This window comes from Pagrus pagrus (genome assembly GCF_965226575.1).
Source record: "Pagrus pagrus genome assembly, chromosome: 9".
NCBI classification, from domain to species: Eukaryota; Metazoa; Chordata; class Actinopteri; order Spariformes; family Sparidae; genus Pagrus; species Pagrus pagrus.
The window spans coordinates 17,342,553-17,362,316 of record NC_140193.1 but is presented as its reverse complement, the minus strand read 5'-3'; the positions used below and the strand labels follow the sequence as shown (position 1 = coordinate 17,362,316).

Below are 19,764 nucleotides of genomic sequence, written 5' to 3'. Positions count from 1 at the left end.
TAACACCAAATTATTTAAATCAATACTAGGCTAAATCTAGGACCATATAACTATATACACCATGCACTATAAACCAACTGGAGTTACTGCAGTGTAATGCATATCTGTGGACGCAGACAAACGCCAGTGGCCCACTTATAACTTAAATGACTAGTTTAGTTAACCTTGCTGTTTAGGTTTAACATATTGTTATGACAGCAATAGTGCACTGCATAATTTCCATGGCATTAGCATCAGTCATCGGCCCGCCTGCTATAAATACACCTGACAGCAGAACTGTTTCGGAAGTGTTCTTTCGCAGGATCGTGCACAGGACTCCAGAGGTGAGGTACTTTGATAGTACAGCTCATGAAATATTTGCTGACTTCTATCACCTATGGGACTACTGTTCTGATGGAGCCAATGATATGTGCCCCTATTAGTCTCTAAGGAGTTTTCCTAGCCCACTTTCACCCGATCCGTGCCAATTAAGTAGCAGAATTATGTATATTAGTTGGAGTCACTTGTACTTCCACGCAAAGGAATGCATATAGGGAAGGATGACAGAGGGATACCGTTGAATAATTAGAGTGAATTTTCAGAGCCCTGGAAACTCAATCATCTGCTGCCATATGCTAACTATTTTTAACCTGTTCTTTCCTCCTCTTCTATACTCTCTTCTCCTCTTCCCGTCATATAGTCCACTGCAGAAAGAACAAACTCTATGTCTACACTGCTGTTCCTTTGCCAAAAATCCATATAACAATGAAGAAGTGCTAATTTTGTCAGCTTATTTACAAAAAGTCTAGGCATTGTGGTCTAATCTTAGTCAAAGAAAACTGCTACTATTTTCATATAGTTTGAGTCAATGAACACTGTTGACATATTAGTCTTTTTGAGTTATCAGATTATATTGAACATTTCAGTCAAACAAATCAAGACAAAACCAATCATTTTTTGTCATTTAAGTCAAACTTATAATTGTATTTTGGCTTAAGATTGTATCTAATCATTATCTGATGAAAAACACAGGTTGAATGATTAAGAATGTGGCTTTGCAGAAAGTGTCTCGCCATGTCTAATGGTATCAATTTAAGGACAACATCTATTCATACCAAAGTATTTTGAATTGAATTGAATTCATGGAAACGTCATGTCATGGATTTGGATATTTATTTTGAATAAATGCGATCTATCAACTGGCTAACAATGGTAGCTGTACAGACAAAACATTTTGAAACCACTTTTGTGTTGCTCAAAGTACACATGTCAAACTTGTCTTTGGAACCTCAGAGATAATACTCTGAGTCTTGATTGTGTTCATTGTGTGTTCCATTCCAGATGTAGTGCCTCAAGCACAGGAAATGGAACTGCTCCTGTGAAAACAGTCTATAATACCTTGTCTCCTCTTTTTGGCAACACAAATAAAAAGAGATTTTGGTAAAGTTTTATTTCATAAACTACATACATTTTACTCCAAGTTTTTTGTCAACAATATATTTTTTTGATATAGTCACAGTAGTTCTTAAGGGTGCCACATGTAAAAAATGTAGTTTAAGACATTCCAAAATTAACTAAAATGATCAACTAAAAGTGAGTAAATAACAGTTTTGACGTTATCTCTAAGACATCTGTCTATTGTTTTGCAGAGATATCTACGGAAGTGTTTACATGCTAACCAGCTAACCCCTTGCAACTTTTGTTCAAACAACACCAACACTCTGAGCTCCAGTTGGGCAGAATCAGCGAATATTACTGCTACCTCCACAGTTAACTCATCTTAACGGCAGCTACAATTAGCAGCAGTCAGCAGTAACTCTGGTGATCATTGTCATTATCTCATCTTAAGGCCTTCTCACACCAAGTCCATTTTTTTCCATATGATAAGTGTTACATGCAGAGACCTCATTATTCCATTTGTAGCGCAAATTCACAAAACAAGACAAAATAAAGTCATTAAGCAGTGAAGATAATTTTGTGGTCCTCTTACTTACACTAAAATATCGGGTCTGTCCAATTCTGAAAACAAGACAAAAGCAAGGAGAGTTTCACCTGCTGAAAAAGCAGTTGTGTGATTATCCCAATCACTTCCAGATGTATTTCAGGATGTCAGTGGTCCAGTTTGATATGCTGCTTGACAACCAGTTGAATCTGAACAACAATTGGCAGTATGTGAGATCAAGAAAGGATGCAAGCAAGACAGAAAGACTCCCAAAAAAATGACTGATGGACAAACGTTTCCGAGTCAGTGTGTAAACACAAATGACACAAAATGAGGTTGTATTTATTTTTAAACGTGCTGCAATTTTGAACAGAAAACATTGACTTGGTTTGAAAAGGCATTTAGTCACGAAAAAAAGGTTATTAACATATATAGTCATAGTTTAGTTGATTAACTATAGTAAGACTACAACAAAGGACATTGGTAAGGTAAGAGTAGCCTCTTTAAAAAAACAACCTTCAGAAATTTTAAAAGTCATAACACACACTTTCTTAAAATAAACTCGCTTTTAATCATTTGTGAGTACGAAAACAACTTTCATTCTCATGTCTAATTCTCATTTTCCCTCCATCAGTGATAAACAAGTAAATGGATCCCAAAAGCTACGCATGAAAAAACATTAATTGCGCTCCTCAGACTCTCTGTAAACTCATTATGTCATGCTTGGTTTGTCATCCATACAATGCTCACAGCAATGGCTCTTTAGTCTTCTTTATGGAGCTGGGTGGTTTGTGGAAATATGGAGTGTCAGAAGCAGACCTCTAATCCTCACAGACACTTCCCACAGTCATCAGTATTCTAATGACTCACCACCGCCGTCCCAGGGTGTTTATTTTTAGAGATAGAGAGATTGATGAGATGCTCATATCATCCTTAACCACCAACTAATTAACTAATTAGGACATTCAAATGAAGACTTGCTCTGGATAATGCAGCGTGGCTTTGGCATGGGCAAACAGCTCTCGATTCTAACTGCTTGACTCAGCTTCGGGGAGGTTCAGCATCATGGTCTCTTGGTTCATGTTCGCCTCATTGGTGCCAAATAGTTCTGTTACATTATTGATGAGGGCTGATATTGATCAGACAAAATGATGCCGCAATGGATGACCGCGGCAGCACCGACGGTATCAACTTAACATCTTTTATATTCATGGATTTGTATACTAATCAGAGCATGTGTTCCTCCTCACAGTTTGTACACGACGAGGCCTCGTGTAGATCAATGATTTGTCCTCAAACCACATCAATCCACCCTGTTCATTGTCTGAAAACATGCTCTTATTTCCAAGATATCCAATGATTTTCAATCACGCTCCACTTAGGATGACTTTGAACTTTGAACTCACCTGCTCTGGAGGAGAAAACCTTGAAGGCTCGCCATCACAAAGATCTGTATTATGTTATTTTTTCATTGACTCATTCACCCTTTCACCTTGTTCTCACCATGTTTAGAGTCTCTCTGGTCAGATCTCCATCATTATCCATCTCTTTGCACTGACTGTTAGCCCACCAGGCGTAATGTGTCAGCATTCTGTAGACTTTAATTGGAAGGAGATATGGATGATGGCTTATTGCTGTTGTAAGTCAGCTCCTTAAAAAGGCTAACATGCACTGTGGTGCAGCAATGAGCCATCTGACCAGCCCACAGTCTCCTGATTATGATTGAAATGATGCACCTCGTTCTCAGCTTGTTTCGGAATGAAGGCAAAAAAATGCTTTTGACACTAACATTCGAGGGTTTAATCCCACACGGCTCTATTTTAAAGGTTAATAATCCTCTTAATTAAAGGATAAGCCTGGTATTGAACACAAAATGTAATCACCAAAGGATTACCAGAGAGATGAATATAGCCATAGCAATTAGTCCAATAATTAAGGTTTTAGTGCCGGACAGAGATGAGAGAGCTCTGGTGATGTGTCATAAAATTCATAGAGTTGTTAGGACGCCGCGAGTATGTCGGTTGCAGCTTTACAGCAGCGCGTCTGCACGTGCACTCGGGTTGGTGGTGAAACATGGCGTCCCAGCGGATGGAGCCGCAACAGCTGTTCTTGCCCGAGCCTGGTGTTTCGCACAATATGATCGCTCCATCAGCAAGCCCGCTCTCCGAAAGGCCGCATCTGCATTCATCAAACACACTTATCAATAAACAACAAATAAATGATCTCTGAGAGGGAACAGAACAGCAAGCCTGGAAAAAAATGTTAGCCGTTCAGTTTAATCACTGATGTTGTTAATCAATAAAACAGCTCCATATCTTTTAATTAAAGTTTTATTTGCTGCAAATGTTCGCTGAATCTGTCTGCATGTCTTTTGTTTTTTTTCCATTAATGGAACCAGTTGGTGCTGGGGAATGGAGGTGGCAGCTGCTGATGACCAGTCACGATGGGGCACTTGTGTTTGTAATTGCATTTTGTCACCTACAGAGGGTGTTAAGAATCCTTGTTAAAGGCTGGGGGGAAATCTCACAGTAACAATTATTGTAGAGCAAATTACCAGGTAGGCAATATCTAAGCTGTCAGGAAAGGTTAGGAGAAATGAGAGAAAGAAGATGGACTATTCAGACATTCATCATGGCCATAGTTGCCACTTCCAAATTGAAAATTGGAAGGAATGCATCCTTCATTTTCTCAAAATTTGAATGAGTTAGTTCTGATTATTGCGGTGATTGACAGAAAGGCCTGAATGAATAAATAGGAGGGTAATTCATTTCTGTGCTTGTGTCTCAGATCCATTCCCGCGCATCACTTCTCAGTGTTTCAACGTTAGCAATAAATGATGAACGAGCTGTGGCCACATGTGTATCACGATTGAACATGTATGTGAGTGGGCACATGAACATGTATTAATAGATGTAATCTGGCCTTGGATGGTGTTGGGAGGATTTCTTCATTGGCACTGGCTGCAGTGGTACCATCGCACAGCGTTGCCACATGAGAGTTTCACTCCACCATCTGTCTCTTTTAACTCTGTATATTACATTTATACCACGCGCTTGGAAATGTAGCTTCCTCGTTTTAATGGGAATGTGAGGCAACCGTAAAATAAATATTCTCTCTTTCCTCTGGCAAACGGGCCGTCGCTGGAGCCAAAAGCATCGTCCGTGTTCATTTGCAACAGCATTGTCCTTTGAATTCCATTTATGGTGAGCTATAAATTGAATTATTGAAAAGCTATTGTTTGTTGCGTGAAATCAGTGAAGCAGTAAAGGGGTTAAAGTCAAAGAGTCATAAAAACAATAAGCAAGGATGTGAAAAAAATGTACTCCAATCAGGATTGGGTCAATATTTAGCCCCTCACCATATCACAGGATTTAATAGGACATGGTCCATGTGTATTTATAGATTGCAGACATCTGCTGGAAATGGGAAAAAGGTTTAGGCACTATTGATTCTGGATTTTAAAAGTTTTACTCAGTAACACCTAGGTAACTTTAAGTATTTGGGGGGATATATTTTTGGGACATGATCTAGTTTGGTAGAAAAAGTAGGCCTGATTCTGACAGAAACTTCTGCTAGTCCTGTGGGTACAGTCCGAGTTTTACCTGCTGTCTGTCAGCTCGAAGTTTAAGTAATTAGATCCCTTTCTCATTCATTCAAAAACATATTTCAACATTATGTTTACATATATCACATGTACAGTATATCATAGAGCTGAAAGGATGAGTTGATCATTCAATTGACAGCAACTATTTGAATTTGAATCGGGAACAATCCAATGTAAGTGTTGGGTTCTGATGTAATTCACTGATGTCAAAGATCCATGTACTGATCCAGATTCCATAGTCCGATTGATTGAATGTCCATTTCCCATTGCACTCATTCAAATGTACTGATTAGTTTTTAACTCATATATACATATGTATTTACTAGTAGTTGGTAATACACTATTGTGCACTTGATTTGTTCAAGTTTTTCAAAATATTAAAGGAGTTGCCGCCGCAATTTTCTCTGTACACCTGTTTCTATGTGAAGCCTCATTAACCTACAGTTTAAATCAATTGCGTTGTAAATGTATGTTTACATTTTTCTTTTAATAAGTAGTGGTGTGTGGTAGCGCCAACTGACACTGACACTGAGTAGAGTGCATACCTCCGCCAAAGTCCAACAGTCCCCTTTAATTCATTCAAGGCTAATCCAATATCAAGCTTGGTAGACATGTATCACTCTCAGTTTTTGACCACCCGTAAGTGCCTTGCCATAATTTAAGCTCACCAGATCTGTGACAACCACTACAACAACAAAACAATGCAGATGGAATAATAATCTCCATTGTGTTGTGGAAGAATAACAGACTTTTTTTAGGATTTGCATTGAGTTGTTCTCACTCACAGATGCCAGCTATCTAAATATGCCTGATTTTTTTTCATCAAGATCCATGCATTATTTCCAAACATGACGAAAATGTCAAAACCCCCACCTATATCGCAATGTTAAATAGACACTCTGTGTTATGCTGGGAGCCGGTCTATTTCTCCAAATAATGTTAGCTACTGTTTCTTTCTATAAGCAGAGCAGATGAGATGAAAAAAGACAATCCACTCACATAAGGATAATAAAAAAGTGATTAATACATGTAAAGTGCTTGTTTTTCTTTTTACATGGAGCTGCTTCAAAGAAAGTGAGAAAAAATCCTCAATCCATTCCCGTATTCGGATCCACACCAAAAGTTTATGAAGCCTATTCTGGGCCAAGACACATCATTCAAATTTCATGGAAATCTGTTGTCTGGTTTTTGTGTAATCCTGCACACAAACCAACCAATTAACAAACGGGCACAGCTAGAAACATAACTATCTTGGCGGTGATAATAATAATAATAGCAATAATAATGATAATATTCATGGATAAAGAACTCTGGTATTTGCATCAGTGTCAGTACTAGCAGGTCTGATTGGAATTGATTAAAAAAAAGTAGATTTGTGAATCAATAATTCAATTCAAATTTAAATATTTGCAGGTTTTCTTTGTGTTCTTTGATTTGAAACTGAATATATTGTTGTTTCATTCTGTCGGTCAGGCAATACCAGATATTGTAAGATATTATTATTACAGTATAATGGGCATTTCTTTGTACTATTTTCAGAAATTTTATGGCCCTAACGATTAATCTATAATGAAAATAATCGTTAGCTGCAGCCCAACTACTGTATACTCCCCTGTTAAGCTGCTAAGAAACATCTCACATGGGGCCCCCTGTCTCCGCTCTAATCACAGTGTCTCTGTTTAGCCATTTGCAAGCTGTGACCATTGTTGATTCAAGGTGAGACCTGATATTATTGCTACATAGGCTTGTGTTTTTATTGTTGTTATTTTCAAGAATGGGCCCATTTTGTCATTTAATTGAGGCTCATGGGCTTGGCTGTGAAACGGCACACAGGGGAATAAGACGTCAAGTGGCTGAATTTCCACAGCCATTAACCATTCCACACTCAATTAGAATGCATAGGATCCTGACATTTCATAACTTATGGGTCTCCAGGCTGATATAACCTCCCCGCTATAAAAGCAGCCACATTCTGAAGACGCAGAGCCAGATACTTATGTCCTCTTTGAGATTTAAGCGGTTGCTTTTTGAATTTTTGCAGTGCAGAATCAAAGCTGGCTAAAAGGCATGCATGATGTGATAAAAAACCTCGTGGAGGCTCTGTGTCGTTGGCGTAAACATATCGTTCTGCTCTGCACAGAGGATGCCACAGATTACAGCTCTTCTCTAACTATCAATTAAATTCACTTTCATGGCAGCATTCTCATATTTCTGTGTCTAATAAATCGTGATGTGCACCAGAAATAACAAGAATGCAGGATACATGTATGACGCCGCTGTAATACGACATAAATATAAAATATGAACGCCCTCAAATTGAGCTTCTTAATAAAATGCAGGATTTGTAGTGCTGCTCTGAGCCTTCTTGAGAAAGGTGATCCTGACAATCAGAATTATGATGATAGAAATGTATTTTGATTGCTGTTTAATTTTCTTTGGTGATCTCTCAACACCACTATAACTCAGTCTGAAAACAGACAGGTCCTATTTGCCAGGTAATTAATAACAGACCGCTGAGGCAAGATTTAGCTATTATTTCTAATATGTTGTGTGATTGTAAAAAGCACCTTTTCCAACAGTACGATTGCATTCATTTATATCTTGTTATTTTGTAAATGCTTTTCCAGAGCTTTAATTTATACAAAGTGAAGGCAAATTTTCAGCACAGCCATCAGTAATCTAATTTAAAAAGAGTCTGCTGCTATCTGAAGGGTTACCAATTAATTCAAATTGATTGCCTGTATAATTTTGTATATTACAAAGAGTAGTATTAAGCTTTCATTATGCTGGGCATGGCTGTTTGCTCCGTTGAGTTTTTCGACTTATTTTTCATCATAACACTCTAGAATTGGAGACCTAGCCTGATCCTTAATCACTCAAATCATGAATACCAGCGTATAATGTCGAGGTGATGAGTTTTAAGAGAGTCACTCCTCATCATAAAGTACCTAACATGGATTAGGAGCAGAGCGAAGAAATTGAAGTCAGAGGTTGGGCAATAGATTACGCTTTCTATGGTTCTCCGTTGGTGGCAAACCAATAAAGTTAAAATAGGTGAGGCCCTCTGCCATGAACAACAAAGCGCCGTCAGCCGTGCCTCCAAGGTGGAGCCTCCAATAGGTCGCTGCTGCTGTGACTCTCGACAATATGACAGATTAACGACAACAGGTTGAGCCCTGCACTTTCGGCCGCCCACAATCTCAATTATGTCTGTCTTAATGTACACTGAACAGCCACAATCGCAGGGCCATGGACAGGGTAAACACACTTGCAGGAAGCAGACTAGTGACAGGATAATAAAGTGCCATGATTGATTCAGCTTGCTGTGTGCCAGATCGGTTTATTGTGTGGGAGGAGTGGTACCAGATTGTGAAGGTTTCTGTGGTGAGCTATCTGTTGTCTTGGTTCTAGTGGAGCTGTGGCAGGCTGAGTGATTATATGTAAATGTTAATGTTTCCTATAGCTGTTGTGTTGTATTGTTTTTGTGCTAGGTCTACATTCTCATTTTAGGTCTGAAAACACATCCAGATACTCAGTAAAAGAAAAAAATATCAAATGCAATCAAATGAAAATGTTACTCAAGTAAAAAGTACATGCTAACTAACTTTAACAAGTGAATACATTTACATATTCAGATGTATTTTTTGCCCAAAACCCAAAATATTTAGTCAATTATCGAAGTTAAGTATCAAATAGTCACATTTTATACTCTGGAAGTAAAAGTTTGGCATGTTTGGTGGAAAAATTACAAAAAAATCAATTAATTAATCCAGCTTCACAACATTTCACCCTGGAAAGCAGTGGAATAGAAGTACAAAGTAGCATCAATACTCAAGTAAAGTACATCAAATTTGTACCGAAGTACTTTATAGTTACATTCCAGCACTGTATTTTGACCTAAACTTAATTATATTCCAGTTGCTTTTTATTTCTACAAAGGTTTTTTATGATGCCAAGATGTTTAATAAAGGGTTAATAAAAATCTGTTACCTGGCTGATACCAGCGACTGTTTGTCTCTGCTCATACATTGCAAAGCGAGTTAATGCATATTAATGGGGCCTATAAAAGCAACTAATTGAGCATTCCGGATCTTGCTGAGTTGGGGATCTGTGAGTGACATTGTGCAGCACCAGGACCTACACCAGACTGCCTTTATTAGCTCTCTGAACTGGGATGTAGGTCAGGCCATTAAAAGCAGGAAGGGCTCGTTCGCTTAACATTGTTGTGACAGCTTCATATTTGACACCCCGAATCTGTGAGCGGCGCTTAGGAGACGTTTGCAGCAGGCGCGCGGCGAGCCGCTGGAAGTAAGGGGACGTTATATAACTCCAAAAAGTTAATCCTAGTTTAAAGCAGTTTAATTGAGCACAATAAAACGCAGCCATATGCGCCCCATAAAAATCAACAGCGTTCCATATGAGTGCAAAGTAAACATGCCTTGGATTTCAGCTTATGTGTAACAAGTCTCACATCCAGTAATGAAATTCCATTAATGATTGAAACAAAGCTTGTGTTTATTTTTGTGCTTGTATGTTGATTTTTAAAATTTCTTTTTACGATAGTTAAAGGGTGGCATCTTGATGGAAAATAAGTGTAAGGGTTGAATATTATGAACGCATTGTGAATTTAAAATATAGATTTATTTTAAGCTTTGATAGCCTCCAAATTCACATATATGTAAATCACAAGCATTATATTTCAGAACTACGACTGAAATAAACCAAACTAGACAGAACAGCACCCTAAATCACCATCTAAAACAGTAAGTAGTAGGGCAATAATATTTCAACAGGGGGCAGCACACTGCCATTACAGATTGGCCTTTAAATCATATTTAATTGCTCTTTTGTGTAGTAGTCTGTAACTGCGGTTTGATTAGAGCCTCAAACACACCGTTCTTCTAATCTACTATACTGTGTGCACCATATAGTGTCTGTCTATCAAATCCACCCTCCATATGCCGTCCTTAACAACCTTCTGTCTGCTAAAACTAACGTGCATGTCTTTGTTAGATGTTATAATAAAAACAGACAACAGTGCATCCTAGTAATGGACCACAGTGTGAGGTCAAGCAGATCCCTCGAAAGTGGCCGGCTCGTTTTCTTTTCCTGTCATCAGCTCTGGGTGGCTTTTTACTAAAGTGTCATAAGCCATTTGATTGTAAATCTCAGTGACCTTGAAGTCACAAGAAAAAGCGCAGATCCGTAAACCAATCATCGCACGGCTGCCCCTGTCAGCCACGCTCCTGTTCACACAGTCACCGCCTGAATTTCCTGATGTTAAACAGAGGAAGCAAAGAGGAATAAAGCTCAGTTCACGCCAGTGTTTGTGAGAACGTAATGTCAGTTTTAAACTTGATTTAGAATACAGACAATATCAACATGATGGCGGGGCTGTTGAGGAATTATTTAACAAAATCTCTCTGTCTGAGTTGAACATACCTAAGCAGAGGGCGCCCAGTGGATACAGAGGTGTTACAGACTTAGCTAAAAAGTCAGGATAAACACTAATGATACTGCAAGCCTCAGCATTTCTTAGACCACTTCCAACTGCTCTGCTCACCAGCAGTACAAAGATCAGTGTTATTATGGATTTGCTGAAAAATCAATTTTGCGAATGCTAATGTCCTTTAAATCTTTCAGAGATAAAGAACGCTCGGTGCATTTCTGTGGGATGATTTCCAGCTGTATCAGAGATCTGGCTGTCTACTCCTACTGTGGATTATTGGACCAGCTGCTTGAAGGCTGTCTACACTCTCAGTGAAAAGGGTTCTCAGGTTCTCCGCGTGACCCACGCAGGTTAAAGAAACTTGTTTTTCTGAACAGATTTCACAAGCCGAGTCTCTGCAGAGCTGCGGTTTGTGTGTAGGTCTTAAAAACGACTGACCTGGATTCAGTTTTCCACCTGATTTTCCACCTGTTCAGGGGAATAAAACTGCAAGTGTTATCATGGTGAATGATAATCACTGTTGTAATTATCATCAGTGCCACCCAGGAGAAATGGCAGGTCATATTTTTTTGGAAATGGTTTCTTTTGATCAATTATTTAACATCTAGTTTGAATAAATCTTAAATTGCTCTAAAATGTAGATTGTTAATTGCAATAAATACATTTGAAAAGGTCCTTTCATAACCCACTGGCATAAACAACAGAGAGTCTACCGTCATCAAAATTATGCTTCTACAGTGGTATTTATTAATGTTGGTGCTTTAAAGGTTTAATTTGTTATGATTATCTGAATAACCACAATGTCATTCAAGGTAGGGGGGGTTACGTGTTGGGCTGCACAGTTTATTTAAGTTTTATTGAAATCATGATATGGCAAAGTGCAATATCCAAAACGCAGAAACAGCAATCTGAAGATAAAGCAGCGTTATGATCAAATAATGTATGCTGCATTAATCCCCTGGGGTTCAAATCTTGTTCTCCAGATGTAAGAAAACGGGTTTGTTTGGGACAGACCCCAACACGTATCACATCCTCATGACAATCCTCACCAGATATTGACCTGTCACAGATATGTCATCTGATATGAAAACTTTTTTCTCAAGATTATAATGCAGAAACAGATGCTTGGGGTAATTTATAATTATCAAATTCCAAGTGAAGTGAAAGAATTTTAAACAACAAAGTTTAATGTTTAACTTTATTATAAATAAATTATAATATATAACTCTGTTGCATATATATGTCACAAGTATTGGAATCGACATTGTCCCCCACAACTCTGTCAGCATCTAGAAAACTGTGCTGCAGAAAAATTATCATTCTCACTAACTGTGATTCATATCACAGTCATAATTGCAATAATATATACATATAGTTTTTTTTATCATATCCTGTGGGCCGAGTTATGCCAAAGATTTATTTAGCAAAATAGAAATGGAACCAGTTAAAAATACAGAAAAAAATGTTTAGACTGTTTAGTGTGAATGAATTTTCTTGTTGTGATGTTGTATATACGTAATTTATTCAGATATTTTTTTCTTGCAAAAGAGATTTTGATCTCAGTGAGACATAGATAAAGCTCAACCAAGTCAGTAATTAAATAAGTGTAAGGCGGGCTTATCAGTCCGTCATGCAAATGCACGTTAAGATAATAGTTGTTTACTGAGTTTACGTAAGTCTAGGTTGCTTTTTTGTATTTTTCTGTAGTTCATTCCTCTTCGTTATACTGCCAAAACAGTCAACAAGTGTTGGACTTAAATTCATTTTTGAAACAGACAACATGCAATGAAAGCCAAGACAGATGTTTATCTGATTTTTAATTAGCGGCTTTAGTTCATTCTTTAAAGAGAGGGAACTGCCTCGAGTGATGTGCGGCAGAGTAAGAAGTCAGATGTAGAACGCAGATGAACTGCAGCCCTACAGGCTGTGTATCCTTGGTCTTGACAAAGAAAAGGAGCCTCAGTAGTTTCGTGCAGCATCCAGAAATGGAGATTAGCATGGAGCCATCAGCAGCGCTGCAGTCCCTCCCTACCCTGCTTCTCCTGTCAGACCGCCTCCTCCCTGCTTGTCAGGAGCTCCGACGAGGAGCTGTAAAAACCTTTTCCCCTCTCCTTAACAACTGCAAAACAACACGCACACACCCTGGCTGAGGTGCCTGCTTTTCTGAGGCCTCTGACAGGACGTGCTGCAGGCACAAATTGTAATTCATAAAGGTTAAGGGGGTCAATGCCTTTTATTACCAGTCTGAGTGCATCCAGCTTGATGGGGCGGGCATGCAAATGGAATGTCTCAGTGTTCTATGCAACTCAGACAGCGAGTGCGTGCGTGCCTCTGAATGGGAGGAAGTAAAAGGTGGGTAAAGGGTGGTGGTGGTGGGGGTGCGTGAGATCGGCTGCTCTCTCCACCTTCCACAGCCATGTAGGACCACACAGCCGCTGCCCGGTTAATTAGACAGTATGACATTGACCTCAGGTAGTTAACGGCCACTTTGATATGTGCCGTCCTGCAATTAATATATTGTAAATCTTCTTGTTTTATCATAGGGTTAGCTCTGACCTATAAGTGGCTGCCTTACACTCAGCCGACAATACATTCTTACATTTTACATTTGCATTAACAGAAACACGATATCAGCAGTGTGCAATTAAAAAGATGTCATAGCGCTTTCAAAGCTCTCTCTTCTCAAATCATTAACAGGAAGATTAAGAGGTTACAGTCTCACAACAATGTGTTAAAAGTATTTTATCAATGGGATAGTTATTAAGGTGTATATCAAGAGCAGAAAATGTTCTGTTCTGGTTTATCTGCCAGGGCATTTTAGAGCAGTGCTGTTGTGCGAAGTCTATGTTTCTCATCTCTTTTGTGTAGTTACCATGAACCTGGCAACAAAGGCTGTGATCACATTAGACCCTATTGCACCCTCTGCTGGACCTTTATGGAAATTACCGTGTTCTTGCATGTTCAAGCTATTTTCAGCCTCAGGCCGGACTTCACATATAATGATGCATGGACAGCTTTGTGACTTTATGATACGCTAACTACTTGACATGAGGCTTAGTTTTATGAGATTATATTGAAGTTGTTTTCAGGTGTTACGATACAGATGTTTGGTTTGACCTTTGTATATGCTTTGGTAATAAATGAAGTGAAATAGACTGAAATGGAGAGGAACTGCTACAGGCTACTGCAAAGTGAACAAGCTCAAAATAAAGAGAAGGAACAAACTCTGCTCACAGTACACAACGCAATAGAAGAGACTGGAGCAAACAGGAATACAACAGAAAAGACTAGAGTAGAACAGAACAGAAAATAGAACAAACAATATAGAAGAGATTGAACAAAATAAAATAGACTTGAATAGAACAGAACTTAATTTAATAGAAGAGAATAAAACAGGTTATCATAAAATAGAGCAGATTATAGACATTATAGAACAGAACTGAAAAGAAAATTATGAAATAGAGAAGGATAAAGTAGGATTGCTGTTCTATGCTTTTAATCGTATAAGCTCCTTCACTGCCTTCTTCGGTGTCTCTGGTTCATGATCTCCTGACTGTTCCTCCTCAGTGAGGTCAGCGTAGAATCTGTGGCTGCTTCATGTTCGCAGCCTGTAAAACTGAAGCGATCATACCTGAGGAGTCACTGGGACATTCCTCTCTTAAAGCCAGCATGCAGCAAAGGCAGACTCCCTGTGCTCATTACCTTTCCATCACAGACCAGCTGCTGTGGAGTCATTCATCACGATTACAAATCCGCCCGGTGCTGGTAGCCTACAAGCTCCACCAGCAGCCGGTGAGATGCACCGACAGGGCCCCGAGCCATCAGTCCCTCCGGGCAGAGTGTTAAATTCACACCACAACAGGTGATAGTAGTGGACAGCGGCAGGCAGGTTTTGTTATGAGGGAAAAACTCATTTTGAAAAACTAGTTGAAATTCTGCTTCTCCTGCAGCTACAAGATGAAGGCCATTTAAAAAAATATATTGTATCTTAGATGTTAGATCTTCTCTTTGCAGGTGCAGTGCTAATCACAATATGATATAAAATGCTTTTGAACAAGGATTTCTCCTTTTTCCAGCTACATTTTTGATCCACTGAAAAAGGTGTGACTGTGCTGTTGACTCTCCCTGTACTCAAATACACAGGAAAGGGAAGCACATGGTCTTTTGTAAACTAGTTCAGATCACGCTAACCTCATCTAAAATACCACTGTTTCCTGGTTCTACAGCCAAGAATTCACACCTATTGAACGGACCCTTGTTCTCACAGTTGAGTCAAGGTCCACTGTAGATGTGCACGGACATTTAAAAATAGGTGTCTCACTTTACATATAGATTTTATCCCTTCTTTCCTATCGAAACATGTTAATGTCTTAATAAATAGACATATTTTTAAGCTCCCCTAAAAGTCTGTTGCACTTTTCTTGAGTTGAGTGATTTGTGTAATGGAATAAAGTTCAAGTCATGTGGCTTTACAGTCGCCCCACAAAGAATAACATTTTTTACGAATGACCCATTCATACTCAAAACTCAGTGTTTTATCATTTTGACTTATTATGGTGAATGCAGCTTAAAATGAATAAAGTATCCCCTTAAAACTGCTGGCTTCCTCTTTATGTAGAAAAAAACCCCACTTTCTGTAGGTATTACATTCATATGGTGTATTTGAGTGTTCCCGCTCTACATTGAAGCTATTGCATATGATGCTTATTGACGCTGACTGACCAAAGGCTCCATGTTTTTTGTTATAGCTGGACTATTCCCTCAAATTGAAATATTCCAGATCTCGTGTTATCGTATACATTATTTTTTTATAAACCCAGAAATTTAGCCTGACATAACTGGTATTCTTGGACACTGGGATCTCCACTAGAATTTGAAATAAAGTTTTGTTTTTTGGAGAAAATACACACAGACATAGTTGCTGAACCAAAACTGGCACCCTATTCATCCTGGTTCCCGGCCTCACAAACCAAACACTATATTGCCTTTTGGGACTCCAAATAAATCTGAATCTTTGGTGCAAAACTAAACCAGCTGGATTACCAACCTGCCCCAGGGCCCCAGACACTCATGAGCCCCAGGGGTAACAGTTTCATTGTGTGTCAGATGATTTGTGGTAATGTGATTAACTGCAAATTTGCTCGGAAAGATGCACCACGAAAGCACAATATCAAATGATCATTGCCGTAAAGTACGAGGCAGGCAATAATCTGTGATCAGAATGAGGGCCGAGATTGAAGATGGACATAGTCCGACCCATGAGTATTGAGTACTCATGAGTTAGTGTAGTAATGACAATCTCAAGATGGTCTCTAGTTGTTATTTCAACAAATGCCAACAATGTATCATCTATCTGTCAGTACTTCCCTGAAGCTAGCTGACTTTGAGATTGATTGGTTTGGTATAGATTCAATATAATCTATTGTTATTTTTAATTATATATACTTACAATCATTCATTTTTAAGTGCCTTTACTCATATGTGCTTATTTCTGTCATTGTGCGGCTGTCACACCTGAATTTCTCCTCTGTTATCTTATAACTTAATAGGGGCCCGCAAACTGCTCATGAGCCTGCCTGTGTTGTCCTTTACTCCAGTCATTTTATCTTTATATTAAAATATTTTTGGCCCACATTCCTTTTTACTGTCACTGTTTTCAGGTCAACACTGCAGCAGAGCCAGACCAACAGGAGCTGTCACTCTCCATTAAAATAACTCTTTATTTTTTATGACAATACATGTTTATCATCCGTCTTAATTGTATTTACACAATTCAAATGCATCCATCAATTAACACGGAACAGTTGGTTTTGTCAATGAATGTTGTTGCTGTGATCGTGTCAATAAAGTTTCTGTCAAATGACCTTCCATTGTCATCATCCGGGCACTCTACATACATCACAACGCGCATGCGCACTCTTCCACTGTGGTTCGACCTCTGCAGTCGGTAAGTGTGTAATGGCAGTTTGAATGAGAAGCGTATCCTTACAAATCCCTTTTCATCCTCTCTCCTAGCTTCACATTGCAGCGCAAAAGTGAGGATGGCATGCAGAATGGATGTGAATGTGCATATGAATGCCTTTATTTTCTCTGTGGAGCATTTTTACAGTCGTTTGACCTTACTTCTCTCCGGTCTTCCCTCCTCAGAGAGACCCGGGCTTCATCCAGATTTGACCGAACCGGTTAAAACGACCTAAAGTAGAAAATGTACGCCTGTGCAAAGTTCGTCTCCACGCCGGCTCTGGTGAGTTTGATTGTTTCAGTGTTGTGAATTTTGAGTCCTGCTTTCTTGGTGTCGCTAATAAATCCGGTGGGCCTCTGGTTGAACTTGACTGCAGCTAGCTGGCAAGGGTATCTGCAGACTAGGCCAACAAGCTAGCAAGCTAATGCTTAAGAATGACAGACGGGCTTTTTATATGGTTCAGATATAGCTCTAGTGTTCATGAGTAATGTGCATGTAAGTTGGCTTAAAAAAACTGCCAAGGTACCTCTGTTTGAGCTCACAGCGGACATTTTCTGCAATGGCCGTTAGCTAAGGTCATTGCAAGCCTCTGTTAGCCCAATTTAGTGCACGGTTCACCTGAAACCCCATTGACAGGACTGTGCATTTGACACATATGATCACTTTGACTAATTAGGCATTAGCTTCTAAATAGATGTAGTCTTGGTTGACAGTCATCCACCAAGGTCATATTTTTGTTCTTGGTTGCGCTAGTAGGCCAACCAGTTTAAGCTGCAATAGTTATATTTGTTCATATGCTTGCTGTCAGTGTCCGGTACAGTTTGCCGGCACCACAGATTAACAAAAACTCAGTCGATTGACTTTGACAGCACAGTCTGTACTGACAGATATTATAGGCCACAGGTCATCAAGTGTGTACACTACAGTGAATGACACTGTTTGACAAAGTGACATTCAAGGTGCCTTCCACCTGCTCATGTGCCTGCAGACTAGGAATAGCGACCAACAATATGATTCATGTCTTCCTGAGCTTGTGTCTTGTGTAACTAAATGTGTGCTGTTGCCGCAGGTCCGTGCTGGTTCCCGGGCTCTTTACAGACCCCTGTCTGCCTCTGTGCTGTCCAGGCCTGAGACCAAAACGGAGGTAAGAAGAAATACACCAGAACTGCAACTGTCATTTAACTACACATTTACTTGGTTATCTAGAACAAATTTTGGCAGATTCGTTCTAGTCATGTATTGTTTAAAATGTCAGAAATTATGCAAAATGCTCATCACAAATGTATAGTGTAAGAGTTTCACATCAGTCTGAACAAAAGCTAAAAATCTGAAAAGTACAAAAAGTCCCAGTTCAAAGTCCTTGCATTTCAAAGGTTATCATCAAAAGTGGTTGAAAAAATGATTAAATGTTGTCATGAAAAGTTGGGAGTAATTAGTCAGCTTCTCCTCTCGCTCATAGTTTAAGCAATATTTTTTGTCCACAAAATGCAGTGTTATGTCTCATGGTTTTAATTTATAAAGATGAAAGCTTACAGTTTTTGTCTTCTCGTGCTCCAGAGCGGTGTTGCTGTGATGCCACAGAGCCCTCTCAGCCAGGTCACACTGAGGGGCTTCCAGACCAGCGCTATCAGCAGGGACATTGACACCGCAGCCAAGTTCATTGGAGCTGGAGCTGCCACAGTCGGAGTCGCTGGATCCGGAGCTGGTATTGGGACAGTGTTCGGCAGTCTCATCATCGGCTATGCTAGGTTTGTTTTCACAAAAAATTAAAAAAATGTACTCGGATTATTAGTTTTCTGCTGCGTGCTTCGTTTTTCTGCAGGTGTATTGATAGTTTGTTCTTATTTGCAGGAACCCATCTCTGAAGCAGCAGCTGTTCTCATATGCCATCCTGGGATTTGCCCTGTCTGAAGCCATGGGACTGTTCTGTTTGATGGTCGCTTTCCTTATCCTGTTCGCTATGTAAAACTCTGCTGTCATAGAAACACTTTCATTACAGATGTGACTACATATTTTATTGTGGCTACCAAAATTGTTCCGTGTTCGTGTCATGGAAATGTACATTTTCAAGTCTTTCAGACACTGTCGAAATAAGAAAAACATGTATTGTACAAATGTAAGAAATTACGTGATTAAAGTACATGTATTTGACTATTTAACAATGGCAGTAACTTTTGTCTGGGATTCTTCGCTAACGCAGCAGAAAGCAGTCAAGCTTTCATGAATGTCATCTTTTCTGTGAAGCGGCTGCTTATACTTTCAGCCTTGTTTTCTCACAACATCACATGCAAGCTTTTTGGGGTCCACCTTAATGGGTTTTTGGTTCAGCTGCAGTTAAATGGTTATGTAATTAGGCAGCAAGTGAGTGCTTGCTTTTGTAAATGAAATGAAATAAATCTAGATGATTTAATTGAGCTATACAGTGGATTTTGACTTTTTTGAATGTCCTGAGAAGTTACTGCTGGGTTGTCTTAAAAACTAGTCATTTGACTTTCCTGTCTGAAAATTGGTCTGGATTTAAGAGAATAAGGGGAAATTAAAGTGTTGCAGCAGCACAAAGACAAAGTAGCAAATAAAAAATTTAATAGATTTAATGAAAGCTGAGTCAATCAATTTAAAATTGATACATTTTAGTATTTGTCACAGGTCAAGCACATCTACCCACCATTTGCTTGTTTCAGCTTTTAAAGAGTATGGTTTTACAATTTTTACAGGTTTTATTTCATTGTAAATGAAATATCTTAGGGTTTTGGTGAATGTGTCCTCTTGGGAACTGTTGATGGACCTTTTACATTTTATAGCCAATGATTCATCAAAATAAATTGACG

General features: G+C 39.0%; 1 protein-coding gene across 3 annotated transcripts in view; it reads left to right on the top strand.

Annotated features, from left to right (window-relative positions):
• Positions 1–19,350, top strand: part of atp5mc3a (ATP synthase membrane subunit c locus 3a) — a 95,464-nt gene extending 76,114 nt beyond the window's left edge. Inside the window, exons 1-5 of one of the 3 annotated variants that reach the window (XM_084361995.1) lie at positions 16,830–16,921; positions 17,122–17,218; positions 18,006–18,080; positions 18,494–18,684; positions 18,788–19,350. In XM_084361995.1, the coding sequence (XP_084218121.1) occupies positions 17,180–17,218; positions 18,006–18,080; positions 18,494–18,684; positions 18,788–18,902 (420 nt within the window). In that variant the 5' untranslated portion in view covers positions 16,830–16,921; positions 17,122–17,179 and the 3' untranslated portion in view covers positions 18,903–19,350. Of the gene's footprint in view, positions 1–16,829; positions 17,010–17,121; positions 17,219–18,005; positions 18,081–18,493; positions 18,685–18,787 lie in introns of those variants that run through there. The other 2 variants (XM_084361994.1, XM_084361996.1) reach the window with 2 other exon arrangements.
• Positions 19,351–19,764: the final 414 nt, after the last annotated feature.